The following is a 27677-nucleotide window of genomic DNA, read 5'->3' on the forward strand; positions in this document are numbered from 1 at the left end:
TACCTATCAATAATTGTTTTAAACTATTTTAAACAGAAAAGGATTAAATTTTCCAGTCTAAAGACATAGAATGGCTGAATGGATTTAAAACTTAAAAATAAAAAAACAAGATCCAACAATATGCTGCCTATAAGACAGAGACTCATTTTAGTTTTAAAGACACACATAGATTGATAGTGAAGGGATGGAAAGAAGATATTTCAAACACATGGTAACCAAAAGAGAGAAGGGGTAGCTATACTTGTATCAGAAAAATAGACTTCAAGCTAAAAAATGATCAAAAGAGACAAACAATGTCATTATATAATGATAAAAGGGTCAATCCATCAAGAAGATATAACAATTGTAAGTACTTACACACCTAATACTGGAGCACCTAAACATATAGAGCACATACTAACAGAATTAGAAAGAGAAATGAGCAGCAATACAATATTAGTTGGGGACTTTAACATCTCACTTTCACAATTGGATAGATCATCCAGACAGAGGCTCTTAAGGAAACAGCAGATCTGAAAAGCACTATAGATCCAAATGTACCTAACATACATATTCAGAATATTCCATCCAACTACAGCAGAATACACATTCTTCTCAAGTGCATATGGAACATTTTCTAGAATGGATCATATGTTAGGCCACAAAAAAAAAGTCTTAGCAAACTTAAAATATGGAAATCATATCAAGCATCTTTTCTGACCACATAGTATGAAACTAGAAATCAGTAACAGAGGAAAGCTGGAAATTTCACAAATACATGAAAATTAAACTACATGCTCCTGAACAACCAATGGATCAAAGAAGAAATCAAAAGGGAAATGAAAAAATATCTTGAGAAAATAAAATCACAACATACCAAAACTTATGTAATGCAGCAAAAACAGTTCTAAGAGGGAAGTTTATAGTGAAAAATGAATTTTTTTTAAAAAAAGGGAAACATCTCAAATAAACAACCTAACTTTAAACCTCAAGGAAAAAGAAAAAGAAGAACAAACTAAGCCTAAAGTTAGCAGAAGGAAAGATATAATAAACGTTAGAGGGAATGTAAATTGATACAGCCACTTTGGAGAACAGTATGGAGGTTCCTTAAAAAACTAAAAATAGAATTACTTTATGACCCAGCAATCCCACTACTGGGCATATACCCAGAGAAAACCATAACTCAAAAAGACACATGGGGGGCTTCCCTGGTGGCACAGTGGTTGAGAGTCCGCCTGCCAATGCAGGGGACACGGGTTCGTGCCCTGGTCCGGGAAGATCCCACATGCCGCGAAGCGGCTGGGCCCGTGAGCCATGGCCACTGAGCCTGCGCATCCGGACGGAGCCTGTGCTCCGAAATGGGAGAGGCCACAACAGTGAGAGGCCCGCGTACAGCAAAAAAAAAAAAAAAAAAAAAAAGACACATGCACCCCAGTGTTCATTGCAGCACTATTTACAATAGCCAGGTCATGGAAGCAACCTAAATGCCCATCAACAGACGAATGGATAAAGAAGATGTGGTACATATATACAGTGGAATATTACTCAGCCATAAAAGGGAACAAACTTGGGTCATTTGTGGAGATGTGGATGGACCTAGAGACCATCATGCAGAGTGAAGTAAGTCAGAAAGAGAAAAACAAATATCGTATATTGATGCATATATGTGGAATCTAGAAAAATGGTGCAGATGAACTGGTTTGCAAGGCAGAAATAGAGACACAGATGTAGAGAACAAATGTATGGACACCAAGGGGGGAGAGCGGGGAAGGGGGGTGGGGGTGGGATGAACTGGGAGATTGGGGTTGACATATATACACTAATATGTATAAAATAGAGAACTAATAAGAACCTGCTGTATAAAAAATAAATAAATAAGATAAAATTCAAAAAAAAAGGAAAAAAATAAAATAAACATTAGATCAGAAATAAATGAAATTGAGAACAGGAAAACAATAAAAAAGAAAGTAAGGATTGGTTCTTTGAAAAGATAAACAAAATAGACAAACTTTTAGCTAGACTAACCAAGAAAAAAGAGAGAGGACATAAATAAATAAAATTATAAATGAAAGAGGAAACATTACAACTGATAGCACAGAAATACAAAGGATTATAAGAAACTGCTATGAACTACCATACATCAACAAATTAGACAACCTAGAAGAAGTGGATAAGTGCCTAGAAACACATAACCTACTCAGACTGAATCATGAAGAAACAGAAAGTCTGAACAGACCAAAAATGAGTAAGGAGATTGACTCAGAAATCTCCCATAAAAGAAAAGCCCAGGACCAGATGGTTTCACTGGTGAATTTTACCAAATGTTTAAAGAAGAATTAATGCCAATATTTCTCAAAGTCTTTCAAAACACTGAAGAAAAGGGATCACTCCCAAACTCATTTTACTAGGCCAGCATTATCTTGATATTAAAACCAAATAAGGACACTACAAGAAAAGAAAACTACAGGCCAATATCTTTGGTGAATTCAGATGCAAAAATTCTCAACAAAATACAAGCAAACCAAATTCGAAAGCACATTAAAAGGATGACACACCATGACCAAGTGGGATTATCCTTGGGATGCAAGGATGGCTCAACATACACAAATCAATAAATGTGATACAGCACATTCACAGAATGAAGGATAAAAATAATAAAATCATCTCAATAGATGCAGAAAAAACATTTGACAAAATTCAACATCCATTCATGATAAAAAAAAACTCTCAACAAATTGGGTATAGAAAGAATGTACCTCAACATATTAAAGCCATGTATAACAAGCCCACAACTAATATCATACTCAACAGTTAAGGGTTGAAAGCTTTTCTTCTAAGATCGGGAACAGGACAAGGGTGCCCACATTTTTTTTTTCTCTCTTTTCTGGTTGCACCGCACAGCTTGCAGGATCTTAGTTCCCCGACCAGGGATTGAACCCATGCCCCGGCAGTGAAAGGGCCAAGTCCTAACCACTGGACTGCCAGGGAATTCCCAAAGGTGCCCACTTTTATGACTCCTGTTCAACATAGTACTGAAAGTCTCCTAGCCAGAGTAATCAGGCAAGAAAAAGAAATAAAAGGCAAATGAAAGGAAGAAATAAAATTGTCTGTTTGTAGATGACATGATTTTATATATAGAAAATCCTAAAGACTACACCATAAAATTTATATCTAATCAACAGATTCAGTAAAGTTGCAGGATACAGAATCAACATACAAAAATCAATAGCAGGGAATTCCCTGGTGGTGCAGTGGTTAAGAATCTGCCTGCCAATGCAGGGGACATGGGTTTGATCCCTGGTCTGGGAAGATCCCACATGCCATGGAGCAACAAAGTCCATGTGCCACAACTACTGAGCCTGAGCTCTAGAGCCCACACGCCACAAATACTGAGCCCGCATGCTGCAACCACTGAAGCCGGTGCACCTAGAGCCCGTGCTCCGCAACAAGGAAAGATACTGCAATGAGAAGCCCGTGCACCGCAACAAAGACCCAATGCAGCCAAAAATAAATAAATAAATATTTTTTAAAAAGCAATGACTACAAGAATTAATAAAAAATCTTAATTAAAAAAATCAATAGCATTTCTATACACTAACAACAAACTATCCAAAAAAGTTAAGAAAATAATCCCACTTACAATTGCATGAAAAACAATAAAATACTTAGGAATTAACCTAACCAAAGAGGTGAAAGATTCATATACTGAAAACTATAAGGCACTGATGAAAGGAACTGAAGAAGACACAAATAAATGGAAAGATATCCTGTGTTCGTGGATTGGAAGATTTAATATTGCTAAAATGTCCATACTCCCAAAAGTCATTTATAGATTCAATGAAATCCCTATAAAGATTTCAATGGTATTTTTAACAGAAATAGAAAGAGAGAAAGAAAAAAAAATCCTAAAATGTATTTGGACACAAGAGACCCTGAATAGCCAAAGTAATTCTGAAAAGAAAGAACAAAGCTGGAGGCATCACACATCCAGATTATATTACAAAACCACAGTTAATCAAAACAGTAATGGTACTGGCAAAAAAATAGACACAGAGACCAATGGAACAGAACTGAGAGCCCAGGAATAAATTCGTGCATATACAGTCAAGTTAATATTTGACAAGGGAGCTAAGAATACTCAATGGAGAAAAGACAGTCTTTTCAATAAATGGTGCTGGGAAAATAGAATATTCATGTGCAAAAGAATGACAATAGACCCCTATCTTACACTGCTCAGAAAAACTAACTTGAAAAGGATTGAAGACATACATGTAAGACCTGAAATCATAAAATTCCTAGTAGAAAACAGGGGGAAGCCTCCTGCACATTGATCTTTGCAATGATTTATTGGATATGCCGCCAAAGCACAAGCAACAAGAAATAAACAAGTGAGACTACAGCAAACTGAAAAGCTTCTGCACAACAACAACAAAATCAACAAAATGAGAAGGCAACCTACAGGATGGGAGAAAATATTTGCAAACAGTTGGCCTCCCCGGGTAATAGATTGGGGCAATGGAGCACACGTGTATGAGCTGTGGTGCGGTTAAGCCCCTGGCACAACGGCTGGTACGTGGAAGTGGTGAACGTCAGCTGCCCATCTCTGAAAGGCTGACGCAGTGACCTCTGGAACAGATGACTCTCAGGTGTGGGGCTGCTATTTTGAGCAGCGGTCTGCCCAGTGATGCCCTGAAGGTCCCACCAAGTTCACCTACACCCAAAGTCACACGTGCCTCCACACCCCCACCCACCCTGTGAGCTGAGCACCTTGTCCTGGAAAAGAGAGACACCGAGAGAGGAGTGCCCCGCTGCAGCTCAGGCCGGTTTCCTGGTTTACCCTGGGCGAGCATCCCTCACTTACTTTTTGATGGCAAACACGGTCAGCCCAACGGTGATGTTTCTGAACTGTGCATCCAAGATGGCAGAGTCAAAGGTCCCATCCCAGATGATGGGTGCAAACCAGGGAGTCATGACCAGCACGTCCACTCTCCTGGGGAGATGAGTCACAGTGTGTGAGGGCAGGGCATGGGGATGTGGGCCACAGAGGAGGATTTGCCCAAAGCTGTACAGTCTGTGAGCCACAGAGCTAGGAGCAGACAGGACTCCAGACTCCCAACCCGGGGCTCTTGGCACCATAAGCTCAGCACCCGAGACCCAACACTCTCATCCCTTCACTGCCCTAACTTAGAGTATCTCCTGAGTACCAGCCATGTGCTGGATCCCATAGGACACTCCTTCTATGAGGCCTCCCAACCCTGTTTCCAGGAGAAGAGTCTCAAGTGAGGGCAAGCACTAAGCCCTCTCCCAGCACATGGGTACTTTGCCATCGTAAGAAATATATATTTGCCACTCCCTCCCCTCCCCTTACCTGACACAGAGCTAGTAAGACCCTTGGGATTTCCGGGGTCGTAGGAGGCATCTTTTATTCTAATGAGGTGCCTCTGGGTGGGCTTGTGGGTAGTTCAGGACGGGGGCTGGTCACCAGAAAGACCAAGCCAGGATTAGAACCTTGGGGCTTTCAGCCTCGTCTCCCATCCTCCAGGGGAGGGAGAGTGGCTGGAGACTGAGTTAATTCTCAATCATGCCAGCGTGATGAAGCCTCCATAAAAGCCCCTAAACTGTGGGGTCCGGAGGGCTTCCGGGTTGGTGAGCACATAGAGGTGCTGGGAGGGAGATGCTCCCGGGGAGGGCATGGAGGGCATCGCCCCCTTCCCCATTCCTGGCCCTAGGTACCTTTCATCTGACTGTCCCTGACCTGCACCCTTTATAACAAGACAAGAATCTAGGAAGTAAACTGTTTTCTTGAGCTCTGGGAGCATTCCAGCAAATCATCAAACCCAAGGAGCGGGTGGTGAGAAATGATTTACAGCCCGTCAGTGGGAAGCACGGGTTACAACCTGGCCTTGTGACGGGTGTATGAAGTAGGGGCCCTGAGGCTGAGCCCTCCCCCTGTGGGGGTCTGTGCTAACTGCGGGGAGTGTCAGAATCACTTGGTGGGGAAAACCCACATGCTTGCTGTGAGTAGAGAAATCTCGAGTTCTCTTTCAGGGATGAAGCTGAGTTTCAAGGCCCCGCCCCTCCCAGGGGCCCTGTGTTCTCTGCCCCTCCTCCATCTTCCAGCCGCACAGACACCCCTCACCTCTCCCCCTACTCTTATTTCACGAGTGTTCATTCACTCGTTCATCACACCACCAGGACCCACCAAAAAAGCTCGCGCCAACTTGTCCCTCCCGATCCGTGCTGGCCCACAGAAACATATGTAACTAGAAGTGGTCTAGGAGCCACAGAAAAGTAAAAGGAACCAGGTAAAATGACAGGTAATTTGATATATCAATACTTCTTTTAACCCAATATATCCAAAATATTATCATTTCAATAAGTAACTGATATTTTTATTGAAGTATAGTTAATTGACAATGTTGTGTTAGTTTCGAGTGTACAGCAAAGTGATTCAGTTACACATGTATGTATTCTTTTTCAGGTTCTTTTCCCATATAGGTTATTACAAGATATTGAGTATAGTTCCCTGTGCTGTACACTGGGTCCTTGTTGTTTACCTATTTTATATATAGTAGTGTGTACATGTTAATCCCAAACTCCTAGTACATTTTTCGAGTACTAAGTGTTTGAAGTCCACTGTGCACTTCACACCGACAGCACATCTCATTCTAGAGCAGTCCTGCTTCTAGTGTCCGCGGCCACGCGTGGCTGGCAGCTCTAGAAACTCAAGGAGGGGTGGGCGTGGGTTTCAGAAATGACAGCGAGCATTTTCAGCTCTCCTGGCAGGGATGTGGCATGACATGACAGAAACCACCCAGCTTGCGTCCCGACCTGCCCCTCACCAGCCGTAGGGCCTCAGGCAACTTCCTTCACTTCTCTGAGCCTCAGTTTCCCTGCTTATAAAACGTGGGCCGATCAAAGTGGTCTCTGGGAGACTTCCTACCCCGAAACTCTGGGGTCTAGTGCCTCAGAAGAGGGTTGCCAGCAATCTGTCTCTGGCAGTGGAAGCAGGAGGTACAGGCACGGGCTAAGGAGGCTTGGATTTGGGGACAGGCGCTTGCGTGTGGAGGTGAGTTTGGAACCATCGTTCCTCAGATATTTACACCCATGGAAAGACCTCAGGGATAACCCAGTCCAGACCCCTGCCATCCTTCCCCAAGAAGAAACAAGAGAAGGTTCTGTGCCTGGTATGGACCTCCACACAGCTCCTAATGACCAAGAATTAGAGGCATCTTCCATTGCTCCTTCAACCTGTACCAAACCCATTAAAAACCAACCCAGCCTCCTATAGCACGGAAAGAAAGAAAAGGAAAGAGGCGAAAGAAAAAACTGAACCAGGGAGAGGGGCAAGTGAAAAGAAAACATGAGGTACGTGGTGGCAGGGAACCCACTGGCTGCAGCCATGGCAGGAACTCGCCTACTTACGTGGGCTTGAGGAGCTGGGCCTTGGGGTAAACCAACCTGCGGACAAGACGCGCATGTGAGACAATGCATCATAGATGCCCATGGCCGCAAGGGGCCTCCTCCCGGTTCAGTGTGCCAGCCCTGCCAGGAGGTGGCACTCAGCCACAGGGACTTCCTTCCTCCCTTCCTTCCTTCATCCAGCTGTGCCTACTCGGCCCTGGGGAGGCCACGCACTTCCCCAGGGACATCTGATGGGGCTGAGATATGAGGAGAGGAAAGGAGGGTCTTCCCTAACTGTTCTATGACACGGCTCAGGTTAGAGACCCACCCGTGTCTCTTTCTTCTCTCCTTGTGCCCTGTAAGTCCTTTCTGCGGTCTAACTCATTACGACTAAGGTCTTCGTGTCCTGCTTTGTTCAGGGGTGGGAAGCCCAGGGCTGGCCCGCACCCACCCCATCCACGCCGTCCCCCCTGACAAATCTCACAAATCAGGCTCTGTGGGGGGGGGGTGAGGGAGGAGTATGGAGGAGGGAGACACATGGTGACTTGCTTGGAACTAGGCACAGAAACAACCCAAAGATGAGATCTCCGATACCTGGGTACTTCAGGTATCCTGCAGGTGTCCAGGTGACGGTCACCTTCACTGAGGGAGGAAAACAGAGTGCTTAGAGCTGGGGACAGGGTGCTGGGAGCAGCACTGCGTGCCAGACCGGCCAGGACCCCCCGAGGGCCATCACGCCACAGCCCCTACTAAGGAAAGCTCCCTGTGACTGCAAAGCTTGGGCCGTGTGGCCAGGTGAGAGGACCAGGGGCGGGAAGCAGGGCAAAGAAACCTCGGACACGCTGACCCTGTCTGGCAGTTTGGAGCTCAGCTCTGCCCAAAGGGATTCCACGGCCGATGGTGACAAAGCGGCCTGGGGAGAGCCCCACTCTGGGGCGAAGGACAGGAGCCATGGCTGCCCAGGTTGGCCCTGGAATCCCAAAGGAAGCTCTGGCAATGCCCCCCTTCACCCCTGGGAGCCCAGCTCCCGCCCTACCTGGACTCCTTTTGCTCCAGCTGCACGTGCTTCAGAACCACTCTGTGTGTAAGCTGGCTGCAGAGAGGAAAGGTTCTCAGTCATTCCTTCAAAAGTAGCATCTTGCTAAGAAAGTGCCCCCTCAAGAGGAGAGGGGGCTAACCAGGCAAAGGATAGGTTAGCATCCACTTCCACCAGCCCTGCCCTCCCTGCCAGCCCCGCCCCGCCCCGCCCCACCCCCACCCCCACCCCCTCTGCCAGCCCCTCCCTCTCCCCAGCCCCGCCCCCTCCCCAGCCGCCACCTCTCCCCCAGTCCCGCCTTCCCGCACCAATCCTGACCCCCACCACCGAAGAAGCTTGGTGGCGCCTGTCCCCATCCTGAAGACCAAGCAAAGGTTCGCTGCTGGGCGAGGCTCAGGAATGCCAACGTTTGTGGGTGAAAGGAGGTGAAAGTCATTACCTAATGGCAGACGCCCCTGTTGGCCCTGCAGGTGGTGGATCTCAGGGCTGCCGAGAGAGCAGTCCCGTCAGCTTAGCCCATTCGTCCACCCTTCTGTCCAGCAAGCATTTGCTGGGCCCCCAAGCGCTGAATAGAGGAGGGAGCTGGACCGGATTTGGCTCTGAGGTCCTGCCCTGTGGGCTCATGACCGGCACTGGTTAGGAGCTCTCACCTTATCTGTTCTCAGTCAGCCAGAGATTGGTGACCCCAGAGGAATTAGTTCTGGGAGGAGAATGAGACTTTACCTGTCTGGGTGCTAATGGGGTCGGGGGCACCCCATCACGGGTGGGCCACAGGGAATCAACACCGGTCACTATTCATCCCCAACCCTCATCCTGTAAACGTATCCTTTCCAACCACAGTGAGGATTCTGTCTCTGTTCTTTTTTAGGGTTTGAGAAAACGTGGTAGAGAGAGGAACTCGGAATCAGCCGGGAACTGAGTGCCTCTTTGTTTATTTTATTTATTTATTTATTTTTGCGGTACGCGGGCCTCTCACTGTTGTGGCCTCTCCCATTGCGGAGCACAGGCTCCGGACGCGCAGGCTCAGCGGCCATGGCTCACGGGCCCAGCCGCTCTGCAGCATGTGGGATCTTCCCGGACCGGGGCACGAACCCGTGTCCCCTGCATCGGCAGGCGGACTCTCAACCACTGCGCCACCAGGGAAGCCCAGGAGTTATTTTTAGATGCAATTCCAGACTCCCTGAGTCCAGCCCTGAGCAGCTGGGAGGGGTGTGCGTGTGTGTGTGTGTGTGTGTGTGTGTGTGTGTGTAGAAATCTCTGTTTTTAACAGGTTCTCTGAGTGATCTGCATACACTCTAAAGTCGAGAGCCAGGCCTCCTTTCTGTTTTACAACAGCCCTGCCACACAGAGCACGAAAAGCCAAATGCAGAAGGACCGGAGGGGCGCTGAGGCTCACACAATCAGCAGCTCCCTAGTTAAGTCAGAGCAGAGAGGGAGCTGCAGCCTTTCCGGCTCCCTCTGCTCCCTGAGCTGTGCCTAGCACAGAATAAACACCCAATAAATGGAAGCTCTTTCTAACAAATTTCTTTGCAAAAGTCATCAGTGAAAATGTGTATAGCTCTACAGCTAACAAGTAAATAAGTATGCGTCTGCGCTCTGCAGTATTATATAAACATACAGCACCCATCGCAAAGCTGAGTCTAGGGGCAATTTCACCCTCTTGTGGAATAAGAACTGAAAAAGTATCGACTAGATTCTTTTAAGGGAATGTCTACAGCTACCAAGTTTCTTTTAAAACATAAACAAGAGTAATAAAATGCAGTGAAAACGTCATCTGTTCCCAATAAATGTATTTAAAGTATGATGTGAATCCCATATGATGACGTAATCGGCATTTCTAAAGGCTATAAATCGCTGCCTTTTGAAGCCCTCCAAACCGCAGTCATGTTTACACTCACCCCCAGGTGAACCTGTCACCTAAAGTTATATTAACACCTGGTGGGAATTCCCTGGCGGTCCGGTGGTTAGGACGCCGCTTTCATTGCTGAGGGTGTGGGTTCTATCCCTGGTCAGGGAGCTAAGATCCCGCAAGCCAAAAAAAGAAAACAAACAAACAAACAAACAAAAACCACCTGGTAATCACCCCAGAGCAGAGCCAAGCGCTGACTGGGAACCTGCATCTCAGCCCTGCCCCTGTCAAGTGTTGTGACATGAGGCAAGGAGTATCTGCAAGATGGGAATGACAATGTCGTTCACGGCTTCTCTGGGATCATTGTTACAGGGGAGAAAACCTAGCCGGTCTCATTCAGTTAACGTAAGTAAGTTGTAAGTAGGTTAAGTCACGTAAGTCATAAATCCCCACCTGCCGCAGGGTCCCAGGGCTGTTACCATCCTCCTTACCTATAGAAGCCCAGAAATACAGCAAAGAGCAGGATCGGGCCCAGCCAGAACTTGGTGCTCTTTCCCCAGAATTCTGTGGAGAGGAAGCCTAGGTCACTTGGGGTTAGTTTACCTGGTCCCCAAATCACCTTGTTGAGACCAGAATTGGGCACTGGCCAGGAACGGCCTCCTGTCGGCTCCAGCCAGAAGCCCTCTCCCTCTTGTGTGCTCACAGGGAAGGTGGGTGATTACCTCTCCTGGAAGCATAATCCCTTTGAGCCTCGCCCTGCAGCCCCTGGGCACCTGTCTGGGTGCCTCTGCTTGTTGGCAGGCCCCCGGGGGGCCAGGACCACTCGTACCCCCCCAAGGAGCGGCTGAGATGGACTGTGGCCGTGAATGGACCAGCAGGGTGGACCAGCAGACAAAGCTTGCCGAGGGGATTCCAACCCCCATAAACACCCGCAGCCCTGATGCTGTAGGAGCTCACCCCAGTTACACGCAGCAAAAACAGTAAGGCCTGGGAGACCACTGCAGGGATGCTACACTTCCAGGGAACATGCACGTTTGAAGGAAGCTGTATCATATGCGTTAGTAAAATCTTAGCTGAAGGCTGTGGGTTTAACAAGCTCCACCCTTGATAAAGAACCCCCCATGCCATAGCCACTGCTCCGCTGGGTCTCGGAGGCCCAAGTCTGATGTTCCAGCAGCCAGAATCTCGTTGATCACAAATACGAGGGGCTCCCAAGTGTTGGACTAAGAAAACTATGTACATCTGGGTGCAGCCCAGAAACATTTACCAAAGAATTTCATTTGGTAAGGGTATATACCTCAGTTTCCTCTGACTGGGTATGAAAATGTGAAAACCCAGGGATGTATAAACTCAGGGATGTATCCAAAAACATGTGCTTCTATCTATCATAGCCAAGATATGGAAGCAACCTAAATGTCCATCGACAGATGAATGGATAAAGATGTGGTACTTATATACAATGGAATATCACTCAGCCATAAAAGAATGAAATAATGCCATTTGCACCAACATGGATGGACCTGGAGATTATCATACTAAGCGAAGTAAGGCAAACAGAAAAAGACAAATATCACATGATATCACTTATATGTGGAATCTTAAAAAAAAATTATACAAATGAACAGAAATAGACACACAAACAGACATAGGGGAAAGGGGTGGGAGAGGGATAAATTAGGAGTTTGGGATTAACGTATACACACTACTATATATAAAATAGATTACTAACAAGGACCGACTGTATAGCACAGAGAACTATACTCAATATTATATAATAACCTATAAGGGAAAATAATCTGAAAAAGAATATATATATGTATAACTGAATCACTTTGTTGTACACCTGAAACTAACACAACACTGTAAATTGACTATATGTCAATAAAAAAGTAAAAATTAAAAACAAAACAAAACAAAAACACGTGCTTATACAAGTTTACAATGAATTTGGTAACATTGTATCATTTTGTATAAATTCTGTGTGTCCTGCATTTTAAATGTTTAAGGGAATTTGATATGTCCAATTTGTGTTTGATTTAATAAATGGACAAGATTTTTAAGTGCATAAGAAGTTTTGGTCATACTTGAGAGTCTGTTCTGTCCCGTCGTGTGTGTCTGAGAGAGAATTACATCAATTAAGCTTATAGTCATAGTTTAAAACAAATTAAGCTGGGTGGAAATAATCCAGATAAAAGCAAGTATTTAATGGAGGATTCCATTTCTATATAATTCTAGAAAATGCAAATTAATCTATAGTGCTAGAAAACAGAACAGTGGTTGCCTGGGGATGGAGGTGGGTAGGGAAGCGTGGCAGGGAGGGATTGCACAGGAGCACAGGACTCTTTGTGGGTAATAATAGCTATATTAATTTTTGTGACTGTAGTGATGGTTTTGCAGGTGTATACATATCAAAAGTTACTAAATTCTTCACTTTAAATAAATGTGCAGTTTATTATATGTCCACTTTACCCCTATAAAGCTGCTTTAAAAAAAAGAAAGAAAAAGAAGTGCATCCAGATTGGAGAGGAAAAAGCAGATCTGTCTTTATCCCCATACTACATGTTCATCTATGTAGCAAATCTGATGGAATCTATAAAAAAGCTACTAGAACTAATAAGTGATTTGGTGAGTTTAGCAAAACCACAGGATACAAGGTCAATATACAAAAATCAATTGTTATTTTCTATACTAACAACCAACAATCAGAAATGGAAATTAATAAAACAACCCATTCACAATAGTATAAAAAATATGAAATACTTTGTCAGAAAATTCTGACCAAAAAATGTGCAAAACATGGGCAGGGAAAACTACAAAACATTGCTGAGAGACACTAAGGAAGTCTTTTTAAATGGTGAGAACTACCGTGATCATGGATCAGGAGACTTAATATTGTTAAGATATCAAACCTCCCCAAATTAACTTATAGATTCAATATATTAATAATTCCAATCAAACTCCCAGCAAGGTTTTGGAGAAATTGACTAGCTGAATTCTAAGGTCTGTATGGGAATGCAAAGGACTTACAGCAGTCGAAATAACTTTGAAAAATATAAATAAATTCAAAGGACTACATAATTTTAAGTTCTGTCCTATTAGAAAGTTAGCATAATCAAGACCAGGTGACCTTCATTAAGGTAAACCAATCAATGGAGCAGAATACAGTCCAGAACAGACACATACACATGGTCAATTCATTTCTGACAATGCAAGGGCAATTCAGTGGAGAAAGTGGTCTTTTCAACAAATCTGCTGGAAAAATTGGCAATGTGTACACAAAATAACGAACTTCGTTCCCTGTACAAAAATTAAATGAAATGGGTCATAGACAAAAATACAGCAGCTAAAACTATAAAACATTTAGAAGGAAACAGAATACAACTTTTATGGCCTTGGATTAGGCAAAGATTTCTTAGATACAAAACCAAAAGCCATATCCATAAAAGAAAAAATTCATAAGCTGGACTTGATCAAAATGAATAACTTCTGCTCTGTGAATGACACAGTTAAGAGAATAAAAAGACAAGTCAGGTCTGGAAAAAATAATTTCCAAATCACATATCTGGTAAAGGAGCTGTATCTAAAACCCAATTATATGAAAACAAACATATGTATACATACACACATATATATGATATATATACATATATATATGATATATATACATATATATATGATCTGAACACCCTTCACTTCCTTAAAGAAGATGTAGAGATGGCGAAAAACAGTTCATGAAAAATGTTCTTCATTAGTCATTAGGAAAATGTATATTAAAATCACAGTAAGAGGAAATTCCCTGCCGGTCCATTGGTTAGGACTCCATGCTTTCACTGCCAAGGGCGAGGATTCAGTCCCTGGTTGGGGAACTAAGATCCCACAAGCCGTGTGGCACAGCCAGCCAAAAGATAAATAAATAAAAATTTTAATTTTAATTTTAAAAGATTTTAAAAAGAAAACTTCATTTAAAAAATAAAACAAAATCACAGTAAGATACCATTATATATCTATTAGAATTAAAAAGATGACTCATACCAAATGATGGTAAGGACACGGAACAGTGGAACTCCCATATGCTTGTAGTGGGAACGTAGAATTATGCAACCACTCTGCAAGACAGTCTGGCATTTCCTACCAGATGACCCAGAGAAATGAAATCATGTCTGTACAAAGACTGGTACAGGACTGGTACAGCAGCTTTATTTGCCATAGCTAAGAATTCAAACAACCCAAATCATCAGATTAATAGATAAACAAATTGAGGTGTGTCCACACAATAGCAGAAAGAATGAACTGGATACATAGATTTGCATGGAGGAGTTGCGAAATAATAAGAGGCCAGATGAAAAGGAGTCGTTACTGTACAATTCCCTTTATATTAAATTCTAGAAAATGCAAACTAGTCTAGAGGGACAAAAGGACAAGGGGTTGCCTTGCATGGTAAGGGTGGGGAAGGTGGGACAGGTTGCCGAAGGGCAAGAGGAAACTTTGGGTGTGGCATATTTGTTCATTATCTTGATCGTGGTGATGGCTTCATGGATGTACACAAATGTTAAAATTTATCCGACAGCACACTTTAAATATGTGTAGTTTATTATATGTCAGTTATTCCTGAAGCCGTTTTAAATACAAAGAAACAAAAAAGCCACAGCGAGATACCATTTCTCACCATCGGATGATGAAAATACCAAACATGATTGGATGCTCTCCAGGCAGGACTGTGCAGACAACCGCGCCTGCTCACACCTTGGTGTAGAGCTTTCTTTCTTTCCTTTTTTAAATATATTTATTTATTTATTTTTGGCTGTGTTGGGTCTTCGTTGCTGTCTGTGGGCTTTCTCTAGTTGCAGCGAGCGGGGGCTACTCTTCGTTGCGGTGAGCGGGCTTCTCATCGCGGTGGCTTCTCTTGTTGCGGAGCACGGGCTCTAGGTGCACGGGCTTCAGTAGTTGTGGTTTGCAGGCTCAGTAGTTGTGGCGCACGGGCTTAGTTGCTCTGCGGCATGTGGGATCTTCCCGGGCCAGGGTTCAAACCCGTGCCCCCTGCATTGGCAGGCAGATTCTTAACCACTGCGCCACCAGGGAAGTCCCTTTAGGGACAATTTAAATGCAAGTTAAGTTTTCTCCTTACAGTGCCATAATTGCGTGTGTGGAGTGGGGTGGGTGAGAAACACCGCTGTAGGAAGTAGAAAAGGGTAGCACCCCACATAAAGGAAGATCAGACAGTATCTACCCAGAGGCAGACTCACTTAGCACCTAACCCAGCAAACCCACTTCTGAGAATGTACACGGCAGAGAAAGCTACACACATGTAGAATGACTGATACGCTTTGTATGTAAGAGCAAAAGACTGCAAACAACCCAAGTGTTCATCAGTGGGGGCGGGGTGACTAACTGTGGTGCGTCCAATAAGGGTTACTATGCAACCGTTAAAAAAAGTGGTGGGGTTGCAGTTGGAATATATGGGTCATGTTTCAAGCAAAGTACAGAACTGTACAAATAATATTCTACCTACTGTGTAAGAAAGGAGGGTGAAAAGACATATAACCATATTCACTTACATTTACATTAAAAAAAAAAAACTAAAAGGCGGCACAAGAAATGAATAAAAACGGTTACCTATAAAGAGAAGGGAGCTGGGAACAGTGTCGGCAGAGACCAGGTAGAAGTGACACTCCTCAGTGTAGACCTCGAAGTATAATTTTTATTTTTGAACCATGTAAATGTACTACCTATTCAAAATAATAACATTGAATAAACATATAAATAAACCAGCATAACATGTTACTTTTTAAATCTTGGAGAGGGGAAAAGCCTTTCTAAGTTTGACAAAAGATTTTTTTAAAAAAAATAGCCCTAGGGCTTCCCTGGTGGTGCAGTGGTTGAGAATCTGCCTGCTAATTCAGGGGACACAGGTTCGAGCTCTGCTCTGGGAGGATCCCACATGCCGCGGAGCAACTACACCCGTGAGCCACAACTACTGAGCCTGCCCGTCTGGAGCCTGTGCTCCGCAACAAGAGAGGCCGTGATAGTGAGAGGCCCGTGCACCATGATAAAGAGTGGCTCCCGCTCGCCACAACTAGAGAAAGCCCTCGCACAGAAATGAAGACCCAACACAGCAAAAACAAATTAATTAATTAATAAACTCCTACCCCCAACATCTTCTTTAAAAAAAAAAAATAGCCCTAAATGGAGACAAATAAATATGAGCCAATGAAGATGAAAGTGTTATGCGTGGTTAAAAAGAACCACAAACAAAATCAAAAGAAACAAATTCAGGGGGAAAAAATGCTTGCAACTCATATCACAAAAAGCCCTAATTCCCTTAATAATACCTCCTACAATTTAATAAATAAGAGCAACTGTTGAATTTTTTAAGGGCAAAGTATATGAGATGACAACTGATGTTAAAAAGCATTCAACCTGGACTTCCCTGGTGGCGCAGTGGTTAAGAATCCGCCTGCCGATGCAGGGGACACAGGTTCGATCCCTGGTCCGGGAAGATCCCACATGCCGTGGAGCAGCTAAGCCCGTGCGCCACAACTACTGAGTCCGCGCTCTAGAGCCCGTGAGCCACAACTACTGAGCCCACGTGCTACAACTACTGAAGCCCCCGCGCCTAGAGCCCGTGCTCCGCAACAAGAGGAGCCACCACGATGAGAAGCTCGAGCACCGCAACGAAGAGTAGCCCCCGCTCGCCGCAACTAGAGAAAGCCCGAGCAGCAATGAAATTCAATCTCACGATAGGAAGAGCAGTGCAAATAAGGGTTGTACAAGACTCCAGTTTTCACTCATCGGGTGAGCAATGGGGTGTTGGCTGTGCCCTGGCAATAAGGTGCCTGCAGGAGCAGGTGAACAGGAAGAAATAGCTGTGATCAGAGCAGGGGTGCAGCAGAGGGTGACATCTGTACATCGCTCATATGTTTCTTGTGACGTCTCCACCTCCAGCTCCCCTCCCCATTCTCACGAGCTTCCCTTTAGAGAAAAGCCTGGAAAGGAAAGTCCTGTACACCTGAGCCTTCCAACCCTTCTTCCGTCCTTTACCCTCACTAGTCAGCCTTTCACCCTGACTGCCTCACTGAAACTTCCCTCGACAAAGGCTCCAGTGATCTCAGCAGCCTCAGCCCAGTGTTTCCTTCCTTGTCTGAATTAACCCGTCAGCCACAGTGGGACTCTGCTCTCTTTGGTCTATTTCCCGGGCCACACCTGCCCGGCTGCCTTTGCTCTTTCTCTTCCTGTAGCACAAATGTTGGAGACTCCAGGCGCGGTCCTGGGCTCCCTTCTTTACCCACACTCACCGCCCAGGGGTTCCTACCTTGTACCAGAGCATTAAATATCATGTTTACACTGCTGACCATCCAGTCATTTCTGCAGCCTTCACCTCTCTGTGGACCTGTGGACTAGGAAACCGGACGATTCACGGCCATCCCCACTGAAGGCACAGCAACATTATCATGGCCAAACAGGACTGTAGGTCTCCATCACCACACCACCAAAGGGGGGCACTCCTCCTGTCTCATGATAGGGCATCACCATGCATCAAAAGCTCTGAGGCTGGGAATTCCCTGGTGGTCCAGTGGTTAAGACTTGGTGTTTTCACTGCTGGGGCCTGGGTTCGATCCCTGGTTGGGGAACTAAGATCCCGCAAGCAGTGCAGCATCGCCAAAAAAAAAAAAAAAGTCTCCAAGGCATCTTTAATACTTCCTTTCTCTCCCACCCTGAATCCAATTCACTATCACGCTGTGTCAGCTCCACCTTCAAAATGTATCCCTGGTGCATGTTGTCGTGTGGAAAAATGTACGGCAATTCTTCAAAAAACTAAACATAGAATTCCCATATGATCCAGCAATTCCACTCACGGGTGTATAACCAAAAGAGGTAAAAGCAGAGACTCAAAAAGATATTTGGACACCCGTGTTCACAGCAGTATTTATTCACAAGAGCCAAAAAGAGGAAGCAACCCAATGTCCATCGATGGATGGTGGATAAAGAAAACGTGTGGCATCCACACAATGGGATAGGAGTCAGCCTTGGACTTCCCTGGTGGCACAGTGGTTAAGAATCCACCTGCCAACGCAGGGGACATGGGTTGGAGCCCTGGTCTGGAAAGATCCCACATGCTGCGGAGCAACTAAGCCCGTGCACCACAACTACTGAGCCTGCACTCTAGAGTCTGTGAGCCGCAACTACTGAGCCCACATGCCACAACTACTGAAGCCCACATGCCTAGAGCCTGTGCTCTGCAACAAGAGAAGCCACCCAATGAGAAGCCCATGGACTGCGGCAAAGAGTAGCCCCTGCTCGCCGGAACTAGAGAAAAGCCCGCACGCAGCAACAAAGACTAACGCAGCCAAAAATAAATAAATAGCTAGCTAGCTAGTTAGATAGATAGATAGATAGATAGATAGACAGATAGATAAAGGAGTCAGCCTTAAAAAGGCTTGTCCTGAGCTACAACACGGATGGACTTCAAGGACATTTTGCCAGGTGAAGTAAGCCAGTCACAAAAGGTCAAATCCTGTAGAATTCCACTTGTCTGAGGGACCTAGAATAGTCAAATCCTCAGGGACAGAAAGTAGATGGGGGGGAGTCAGGGGCTGGAGCGGGGGTGGAGGGGAGTTCAGGTTTCCATTTGGGGAGTTGAAAGAGTTCTGGAGATGGATGGTGGTGACGGTTGCACAGTGTACTTAATGCCACTGAAATGTACACTTAAAAATGGCTTAAATGGTAAGTTTCTTGTTATATATTTTACCACAATAATTCTTTAAAAAAAAAGTGGGCAGACAAATGGGTTGGGCTTGGATGCTCATCTCCTGCCCCTGGTGGGGTTCAGCGGCCTGAGGTAGCTGATGGAAGAATGGGCAGAAGTCGGCCCCTGTTCAGCAAAGCCGATTCCTGACCTCGGGGACCCCCTTTGTCTGCATATCTGGCATGCAGGATGGCTGGTGTTCATAGCCCGCCTTCCCCGATCTACCCTGCCGGGTGCTGAGAGCTGGGCTATCATGTGCCAGCTCGACCATTTCTCTGCTCGTAAGTTTCCCCCAACATCCTGCGTGGTGTCCACCTTGCCCAGTGGCACCGGGGACGTGTGTTCTGACACTTCTCGTGCCCCCTCTCTAGACGGTGTCTGGTACACAGTAGAAGCTCAATGCACAGATGTGGATGGAAGCTTCTCAGTCCACACCTTGTGCAGCACAGCTGCTCGGTAGTTCAGGGCTGGGGACTGGTCTGGGTTCTGGCACTTTCCAGCTGACTTTCTGAGCCCCCCACTCTTCACCCATCTCTGAAGCAGAGCGGGCTGGCCCAGGTGAACCTGAAGCTCACAGTTTCTGTTGCAGAGTGTGAGGAGCTCTCCTCTGATCCCGGGCAGGGCGTGTGGCTCTGGACCGGGAAGTGAGTCCAGGAAGGGAGGGAGCAGCGGGGTGTGCTGGACGGACCAGACAGAGGAGGGGGAGGTAGGATGCTGGAAGAGACCGTGGAAAACACCTGCTGTCCGAGGATCCAGAGAGACTGGAACCTGGACCGCCAGGCCCCAGGGGTGGTCTGGGTGACACCTGGGCAGGATGTCGAAAATGGTGCCAGGGAGGGCCATGGGGTCCAGCTGGCTCTGGGCACTGGTAGCCCTTCCTACCACCCACCACCCTCACAAGGGCCTCTCTGCTTTGGTCATGAAGAGTAGACTCTGAGAACACATGGCTTTAGGGAACCAGTACAGACATGAACCAGGAATACCCATGCATTCCAGCCTGTTTGGGAACGCGATTTCTTCCGGGAGCCCTGCCCGACGCCCAGCCCTGGCCAGGTCAGTCTGGCTGCTTCCCATCAGTGAAAGCGTTAGATGTCACAAAAAGAGGTGGCCGTGTCCTCTGGTTTCCTCCTCCAGGGAGATGTGCGCTCCTCCACGCACGCAGGGGCTCCCGTTAGCAGGCGGGGGCCTGGGTCCTGCCCGGGCTGAGCCCTGACCCCCTGAAGGATGGCAGAAGTCCCATCCCTCTCCGCCACCTCCTTGCAGGTGCTGGCACGCACCCCCCACTCCAGCCGGTCCCTGTCTTTGGAGCCAGGAGGGAACAGAAGGAGCGAGGAACCCGTGGCGGTGTTTGTGGCCTCCCGGGACTCTCCCAGCTTCTCACCAGGGCCACCTCCTCCTGCTTGGGGGGGTGGGGGGATGCTGAGCAGAGGCACAGGAGCCTTCCTAGGTGTCTGGAAAGCCCAGAGCCCCCCGGTCACTCCCCTACCCTTCTCCACTGGTCAAGTAAAGAGAGACTCCGGGGGCTGGTCGGGGGTTGGGTGGGTTCTAACAAGTAAGACCTGAGTGGTTGTCAGGCAGCAGCAAAAGGAGGGGCGGCGCGGGGGGCGCCAGGCAGAGCCTCCATCCCTCAACCCCGGAGGCACAGACCACCCTCTGGGGAGCCTAGCACTGCTCTGCCGCTTCCTCTTCCTCCCTCTCTCGTCCCCTCCCCTCTGCCTTTCGACCCGCAGCCTCACAAGGGGATGCTGGGTCAGATCAGGGCTGGGTTCATGACATCCAGGACCCAGCCTGGACCTATGGAGGCTCTTCTCCCCTGGGCCCTTTCCTCCTTCCCTCCCTGCCTCTCTCTCCATCAACACCTCCACCTCCCCTCAACCCCCGCCAGGCGCCCTGGGTTCCTACCTCCCACACAGGCACCGGCTGAGTCCAAGCTCCTGGGAGGGACTTGGACCAGGCAGTCTTTACAGCAGGAGGAAATCCTTCACTGACTGCCGGCTCTCTTCTCTGGGGCCCAGACAAGTAGAGGAAAGAGAGGGCCGGGGAGAGGGGGCAGGTGGAGGTGCTCCGACCTGCAGGAGACCCGGGCAGGAGCTTGGCAGGTCAAATCAGGACAGCTCCACCAAGGGTCTGCCCTCCACCCTCCTCCACCCTGGCCACGTCCCATCCGTCCTACCTCCCTGGGAGCCAGCAGCGTCCCTACCCAAGACCAGCCCCGACACATGCAAGCGCAGCTCCCCAGACCTTCTCTGCTCCTGCTGTCCTCGCCAAGGCTGGCTCTGGACCTCTGGCTCTAGTGCAGCTGGGAAAGCTGGGCCAGACGGTCAGATGCCTAGAGCGGGGCCCGCAGCTCCATTCCTGGAGCCCTTGGCCCTCCCCACTCACCTCTGGGGTCCATGGCTCCTGGGACCGACTGCAGGTCAGAAGCCTGGAGGCAGAGATGGAGGATGGCAGGCAGAAGTCAGCCTACCAGAAGGTAGACACAGTTCAGAGCTCAGACTCAGAGCAAGGTTAACCTGGGGAAGAAAGTCCAGCTCCTTCCCCAGGGCCACTGCCACCTGTCCATTTGTTTGGGGCGGGGTCAGGGGTTGGGGAGGAGCCTCAGCAGATTTCCTGTTTGCCCAGATCTGCCCAGCGCTGCCAGCCAGGTGATTTCCACAACCAAAGCCAGACTTGTCGGCTGGATGTCTAAAGCCAGCTGCCCCCAACAGCCCCGGGGGCGGCATCTTGCCCCCGCCTCAGATCACAGAGGGGCCCGGTTAGTGGCTTCCCCTGCCCTCAGGGCCAAGCCCTGCCCCCCTGCTCTGGTCCTCAAGCCCGGGTGTGTGTGTTGGGGGGTGGGATTTGGCCCCTGCTCACCTCTCCAGCTAAGCTCGTCCTCGCTCCACACCCCACCTCTCCTTGGCCATCTCTCCACCCTGGGGACTGCTTTTCTCACAACACCTGGCATATCATCTGCCCAATGGCCAAACAGCCAGAGGCCCTGGACACTCTCTGGGTCTCATCATTTTCTCTGGTGGAATGTTCCTGGTCCCGGAGAATTCCAACACACAGGGATAAAGAGGAGTGTCAATGAAATTCTCAGTAGAGGCTGCTCCTGGGAGGTTGTCACCTGTGTCTTCAGGGGAGGCCCGTCTGGGGTGTGGGAACATCAGGCCCGTGGGCCCCAGCCAAGAATTCAACATGGCACAGCTCAGGGGGAGAAGACAGCCCTCTCTCTGCCCCTCTCCCCCCAGCCCATGCTTCCTGTGCAGGTTCCCGCCTGGTGGAGGGACAGGAATGAGGGGACCAGGCTGGACGAGGAGAAGCCAGAGGTTCCGACCAGTGGCTCACGCCGTCATCCTGCAAACTGGATGCTCTCTTCTCCTCTCCAACCTCCATCCCTGGGTGCCAGCCACTGGGGATGGAAGAAGGGGTCCTACCACGAAGCGTCCCAAGGGCATGTCCTAGCCTGTGCCAAGCTGGGAGCGGGGGGAGCAGAGTGGGGCCCACAGAGGCCACTTGTCAGGGTCACATGGCAGCAGGAGAAGATGAAGGAACTGTTACTCAGCCATAAAAAAAAAAACCAAAATAATGCCATTTGCAGCAACATGGATGGACCTAGAGATGATCATACGAAGTGAGGTTAAGTCAGGCAGAGAAAGACAAACATCATATGATCTGGCTTGTATGTGGAATCTAAAAAACTGATACAAATGAACTTATTTACAAAACAGAAACAGACTCACAGACATAGAAGACAAATTTATGGTTACCAAAGGGGAAAGGGTGGTGGAGGGAAAAATGAGGAGTTGGAGATTAACGTATAGACACTACTATATATAAAATAGATAACTAACAAGGTTCTACTGTAGAGCACAGGGAAATATACTCAATATCTTGTACTAACCTATAATGGAAAAGAATCTAAAATACATATATATCTATACTGAATCTTTGCTGTACACCTGAATTAATGCAACATTGTAAATCAACTATATTTCAATAAAAATTGTTTAAGAAGCTGAATGAGAAATCAACGGTCACCCCTATCTCACACCATATACAAAAAATTAACTCCATTTTGAGTTAACTTTTGTGAACCTAAATATAAGAGCTTAAACTATAAAACTCAGCGGAGGGACTTCCCTGGTGGCGCAGTGATTAAGAATCCGCCTGCCAATGCAGGGGACACGGGTTTGAGCCCTGGTGTGGGAAGATCGCACATGCCGCGGAGCAACTAAGCCCGTGCTTCACAACTACTGAGCCTGCGCTCTAGACCCCGCGAGCCACAGCTACTGAAGCCCATGTGCCTAGAGCCTGTGCTCCGCAACAAGAGAAGCCACCGCAAAGAGAAGCCCGTGCACCGCAACGAAGAGTAACCCCCCATCGCCGCAACTAGAGAAAGCCCATGCGCAGTAGTGAAGACCCAATGCAGACAAAGATAATAAATAAATAAAGTAATTAATTAAATAAAACTCAGGGGAAAACATAGAGGTTTTTTGACCTTGGATTCAGTGATGGACTCTTAGATATGACTGCAAAAGCATAAGCAACAAAAGGAAAAAGGTACGTTGGGCTTCATCTGAATTTTAAACTTTTGTGCATCAGAGGACACTGTCAAGAGAGTAAAAAGACCACCTACAGGATGGGGGAAAATATTTGTAAATCACATATCTGATAAGAGTCCAGCGTCCAGAATATATAAAGAAGTCCCAGAACTCAACAAACAACACCCAATTTCAAAATGGACATTTCTCCAAAAAAATATATACACACATAACCAATAAGCACATGAAAATATGCTCAACCCCACTAGCCATCGAGGATATACATACACATCAAAGTCACAATGAGACAACACTTCACACCCACTGAAATTGCTATAATCCAAAAAATGGAAAATAACCAGTGTTGTGAGTATGTGGAAAAACTGGAACCCTCATACTTTGTCAGTGGGAATGTAAAATGGTGCAGTTGCTGTGGAAAACAGTGTGGCAGTTCCCCAAAAATGTAAACATAGAATTACCATATGACCCAGCAATTCCACTCCTAGGTATAGACCCAAAGGAATTGAAAACAGATACAAAAACAAGTACCTGTACGCAGATATTCATAGCAGCACTGTTCACAATAGCCAAAAGGTAGAAATAGCCCCAGTGTCCATCAACAGATGACTGGATGAACACAATGTGGTCTGTCCATACAACGGAATGTTATTCAGCCACAAAAAAGAATGAAGTACTGATACGTGCTGCATCGTGGATGAATCTCAAAAACAACGTGATCAGTGAAAGAAATGAGACACGAAGGCCACTGTGACATAATTCCACTTATATGAAGTATCCAGAAGAGGGAAATCTGTAGAGATGAACACAGATTGGTGGTTGTGGTGGCGCTGGGGTGGGGTGAGGGGAGGGGGCAGGAGTGGGAGGAGGGAATGGGGAGTAACTGCTTACTGGGTACCGCACCTTTATAGGGGGAGATGAGAATATTCTGAAGCAAAATTCAGATGATGGCTGCATAACATTGTGAATGGACTAGATGCTGCTGAATTGCACACTTTAAAATGATTAATTTTGCGTTGTATGAATTTCCTCTTAATATGTTTTAAAACTCAGCTGTGTTGTATTTTCTGCTACTGGCTCAGAATGAATAAGTAAAGGATATTTTCTTGTCGAGCAACCGCGTCTCCCAGTTCCTGAGATTGGGTTCTTCTTGCCAGGGGAAGCTTGGGCTTTGATGGGTCTGGGGATGAGACAGAGGGGGGGTCTCCAGTGCACGCCAAGCCTGGGGTGGCCGGCCGTCTGCTGGGGGCACCTGCATGAGTACCGGTGGGGCTGGACACTGAGATCGAGGCCTGGGGAACAGAGCGGGGACCCCCGGAGGCCCGGCCTGAGGTCAGGGCCGAGGACCGCCACGTGGCACTATGTGGCTGAAGGGACAATGGTCACCATGTGGCCAGGAGAGGAGAGAATGGAGCGCATTCATGGTAACGCCTCAAACTGGGCCTAGGTTCCAAATGCTAGGCACACAGGTGGGGCAGAGCCTGATCCAACGTTAATTAAGGAAGAATATGCATGACGTTGCCCAGCCCAGCTGGCAAGGAGCCCATCCACTAGGTTACGGCCACGTTACAGCTCTAGTTCTTTCCTCAAACTTTCTTCCGCCACTGACTTACCAAAGGGGAAAAGGGGGGACCCCTCCGGTCTTCTCTGCCTCTGCCCCCGGCCTGCAGGCCCCCTGCCCCAATGGCTCTGTGGCTGTGCTGCCTGATGTCCTGGCCATACCCTTGCCCGGCGCCACTCTAGTCAATCCAGTCTTCCCCAGCCCGTGTTCCAGCCACCCTTACTTCCTGATTTATCAGACAGTTGCCAGTGTCACAGAAGACTTTGGCCCCTGGCCCACGCTTGATCCCGGACACGCAGGACCATTTCCTCCTCAGCTGAATAACCAGCGTTCGCCTCGCCCCTCCCCGCCCCGCTCAGCCAAGCAGCACCTGCGCCGCCAGGTCACTTTAGGAGGGAGAGCCCTTTGAACACACATGGCCCTCAGACAGAGTCCCCCCGCAAGGCCCTCCCACCCCGCCGACCTTACCTCCCCTGCGGCTGTGAGGCCCACCAAAGCAAACTCCCTGTGGCCTTCATCTCTCTCCCACCCTCGCATCTGCCTCCATGCCCCTCACCTCCAGCTGGTTTTCCAGGCACCACTCCCCTGGGGGTCTTCCTGCCACCCCTGGCCTGCGTGCACTGAGCACTGCCCCAAGGAAGCCCGGACCACACCGCTCAACGGTGCTTCGCGTCCCCTATAGAATGCGAGGCCCACGGGCGGGGATGAGGTATTCTGCCATCGTGTCCCCAACAAGACCTGTTGCATAAAGTTTCGTTTACTCAGTGGCTCTGGCTGGGGACCTGTGCGTGGCGGGCCCCGTTGGAGGCATCAGGGAGACCCGGTGAAGAACAGAGGACAAGGTCCCCCTCCTGCCCTCTGTCCCCAGCACTGCAGCCGCCATCCAGCTCAGTGTTCTTGATCCCCTCCCCCTGCCATTAGCTGGTTGCCTGTCCCCAGATGTCCACATTCTCTGTCCCCACCCTGAGAAACACCCAGCCGGACGGGCCACGTAGCTTCAGCAGCAGCGCAGGCGTCCACCCTCAAGGGAGCCTCAAGGCCTGATCACAGCCCTGCCCCTGTCCCGGCTCTCCTACCCCAGTTCCCGTCATCTGTGCCACTCCGTTGGCGCCCAGGATGAGCCCCTTTCCTGGTGCACCCTGGGCTCTCCTCGACTCCCCGCCGTGCCTGCTCCACAAGCACGGCCGGGAGGCTCCCCTCCGGCCGGTGACCCCAGGCTTCTGCTCCTGCGGCCCTCCCTCTTGCCTCCCATCCCCCGCCTCAGCCTCGCTCCTCTCCTCACCTGGCTGGCCAAGCTCCCGGACAGCCCGTATGCCTGCAGTTCCCCCCTGCACCCAGTTACCTGTTTGATTTTGTTAAAATAAGGGAAGTGCTTGTAGCAGCTTCACAATGTTAATAAGAAGGAATAGATTCTGCTCCAAAGTTTTTTGTGTTTTTTTTTGGTACGTGGGCCTCTCGCTGCTGTGGCCTCTCCCGTTGCGGAGCACAGGCTCCGGACGCGCAGGCTCAGCGGCCACGGCTCACGGGCCCAGCCGCTCCGCGGCATGTGGGATCTTCCCGGACTGGGGCTCGAACCCACATCCCCTGCATCGGCAGGCAGACTCTCAACCACTGCACCACCAGGGAAGCCCGCTCCAAACCTTCTGGATCCCCAAGTCCCACCCCTAGAGACCACTTCCATGTTGTTCCTGATTTTTCTAGAATTTGCCTCCATATTTTAATAACTTGCATCTATACCGTTCTTTATGCATCTATTTATGGGTGTTTTTTCTTTCTCCCAGTTTTTCAGAGATATAATTGACATACAGCACTGTACACGTTTAAGGTGTACAGCATAACGATTTGACTTACATACATCATGAAGTAATTATCACAGTAAGTCTGGTGAACAGCTGTCATCTCATAGAGACACAAAATTAAAGAAGTAGAAAAAACATTTTCCTTGTGATGAGAACTGTTAGGATTTACTCTTAACAGCTTTTCAGATATAACATACAGCTGTGTTAATTATATTTATTGTGTTGTACATTACATCCCTAGTATTTATCTTACAACTGGAAGTTTGTACCTTTTGACCACCTTCATCCAGTTCTCCCTTCCCCCACCCCCTGCCTCTGGTAACCTGAAATCTAATCGCTTTTTCCATGAGCTTGTTTGTTTTTGAAGTATAATTGACCTCCAACACTGTGAGTTCCTGTTAAGCAACAGTGATTTGGTATTTCTATATATTTCAAAAACGGTCACCACGACACGTTTAGTCACAGTGTGTCACCATACAAAGACATTCCATAGCTATTTACTACATTCCTCCCATATCTATACATACATATATGATTAAGTTGCTGATCTCTTAAGTTCAAATGCATTTTTACAACAGCCCTGCATTTTTTAAAAAATAAATTTTATTTATTTATTTATTTATTTTTGTCTGTGTTGGGTCTTCGCTGCTGCGCGCGGACTTTTCTCTAGTTGCAGCGAGTGGGGGCTACTCTTTGTTGCGGTTGCGCATGCTTCTCATTGCGGCGGCTTCTCTTGTTGCCGAGCACGGGCTCTAGGCGTAG

At 47.7% G+C, this 27677-nt stretch overlaps 1 protein-coding gene across 1 annotated transcript in view; it reads right to left on the reverse strand.

The window, feature by feature from the left end:
• Positions 1–25837, reverse strand: part of ABO (ABO, alpha 1-3-N-acetylgalactosaminyltransferase and alpha 1-3-galactosyltransferase) — a gene marked incomplete at both ends in the record, with an annotated part of 29854 nt that extends 4017 nt beyond the window's left edge. Inside the window, 7 exons of the mRNA XM_082617150.1 lie at positions 4841–4969; positions 7405–7440; positions 7978–8025; positions 8420–8476; positions 10760–10832; positions 25673–25771; positions 25813–25837. Of these exons, the coding sequence (XP_082473276.1) occupies positions 4841–4969; positions 7405–7440; positions 7978–8025; positions 8420–8476; positions 10760–10832; positions 25673–25771; positions 25813–25837 (467 nt within the window). The remainder of the gene's footprint in view (positions 1–4840; positions 4970–7404; positions 7441–7977; positions 8026–8419; positions 8477–10759; positions 10833–25672; positions 25772–25812) is intronic.
• Positions 25838–27677: the final 1840 nt, after the last annotated feature.

Source organism: Mesoplodon mirus (genome assembly GCF_964341445.2).
Source record: "Mesoplodon mirus genome assembly, chromosome: 1".
NCBI lineage: Eukaryota > Metazoa > Chordata > Mammalia > Artiodactyla > Ziphiidae > Mesoplodon > Mesoplodon mirus.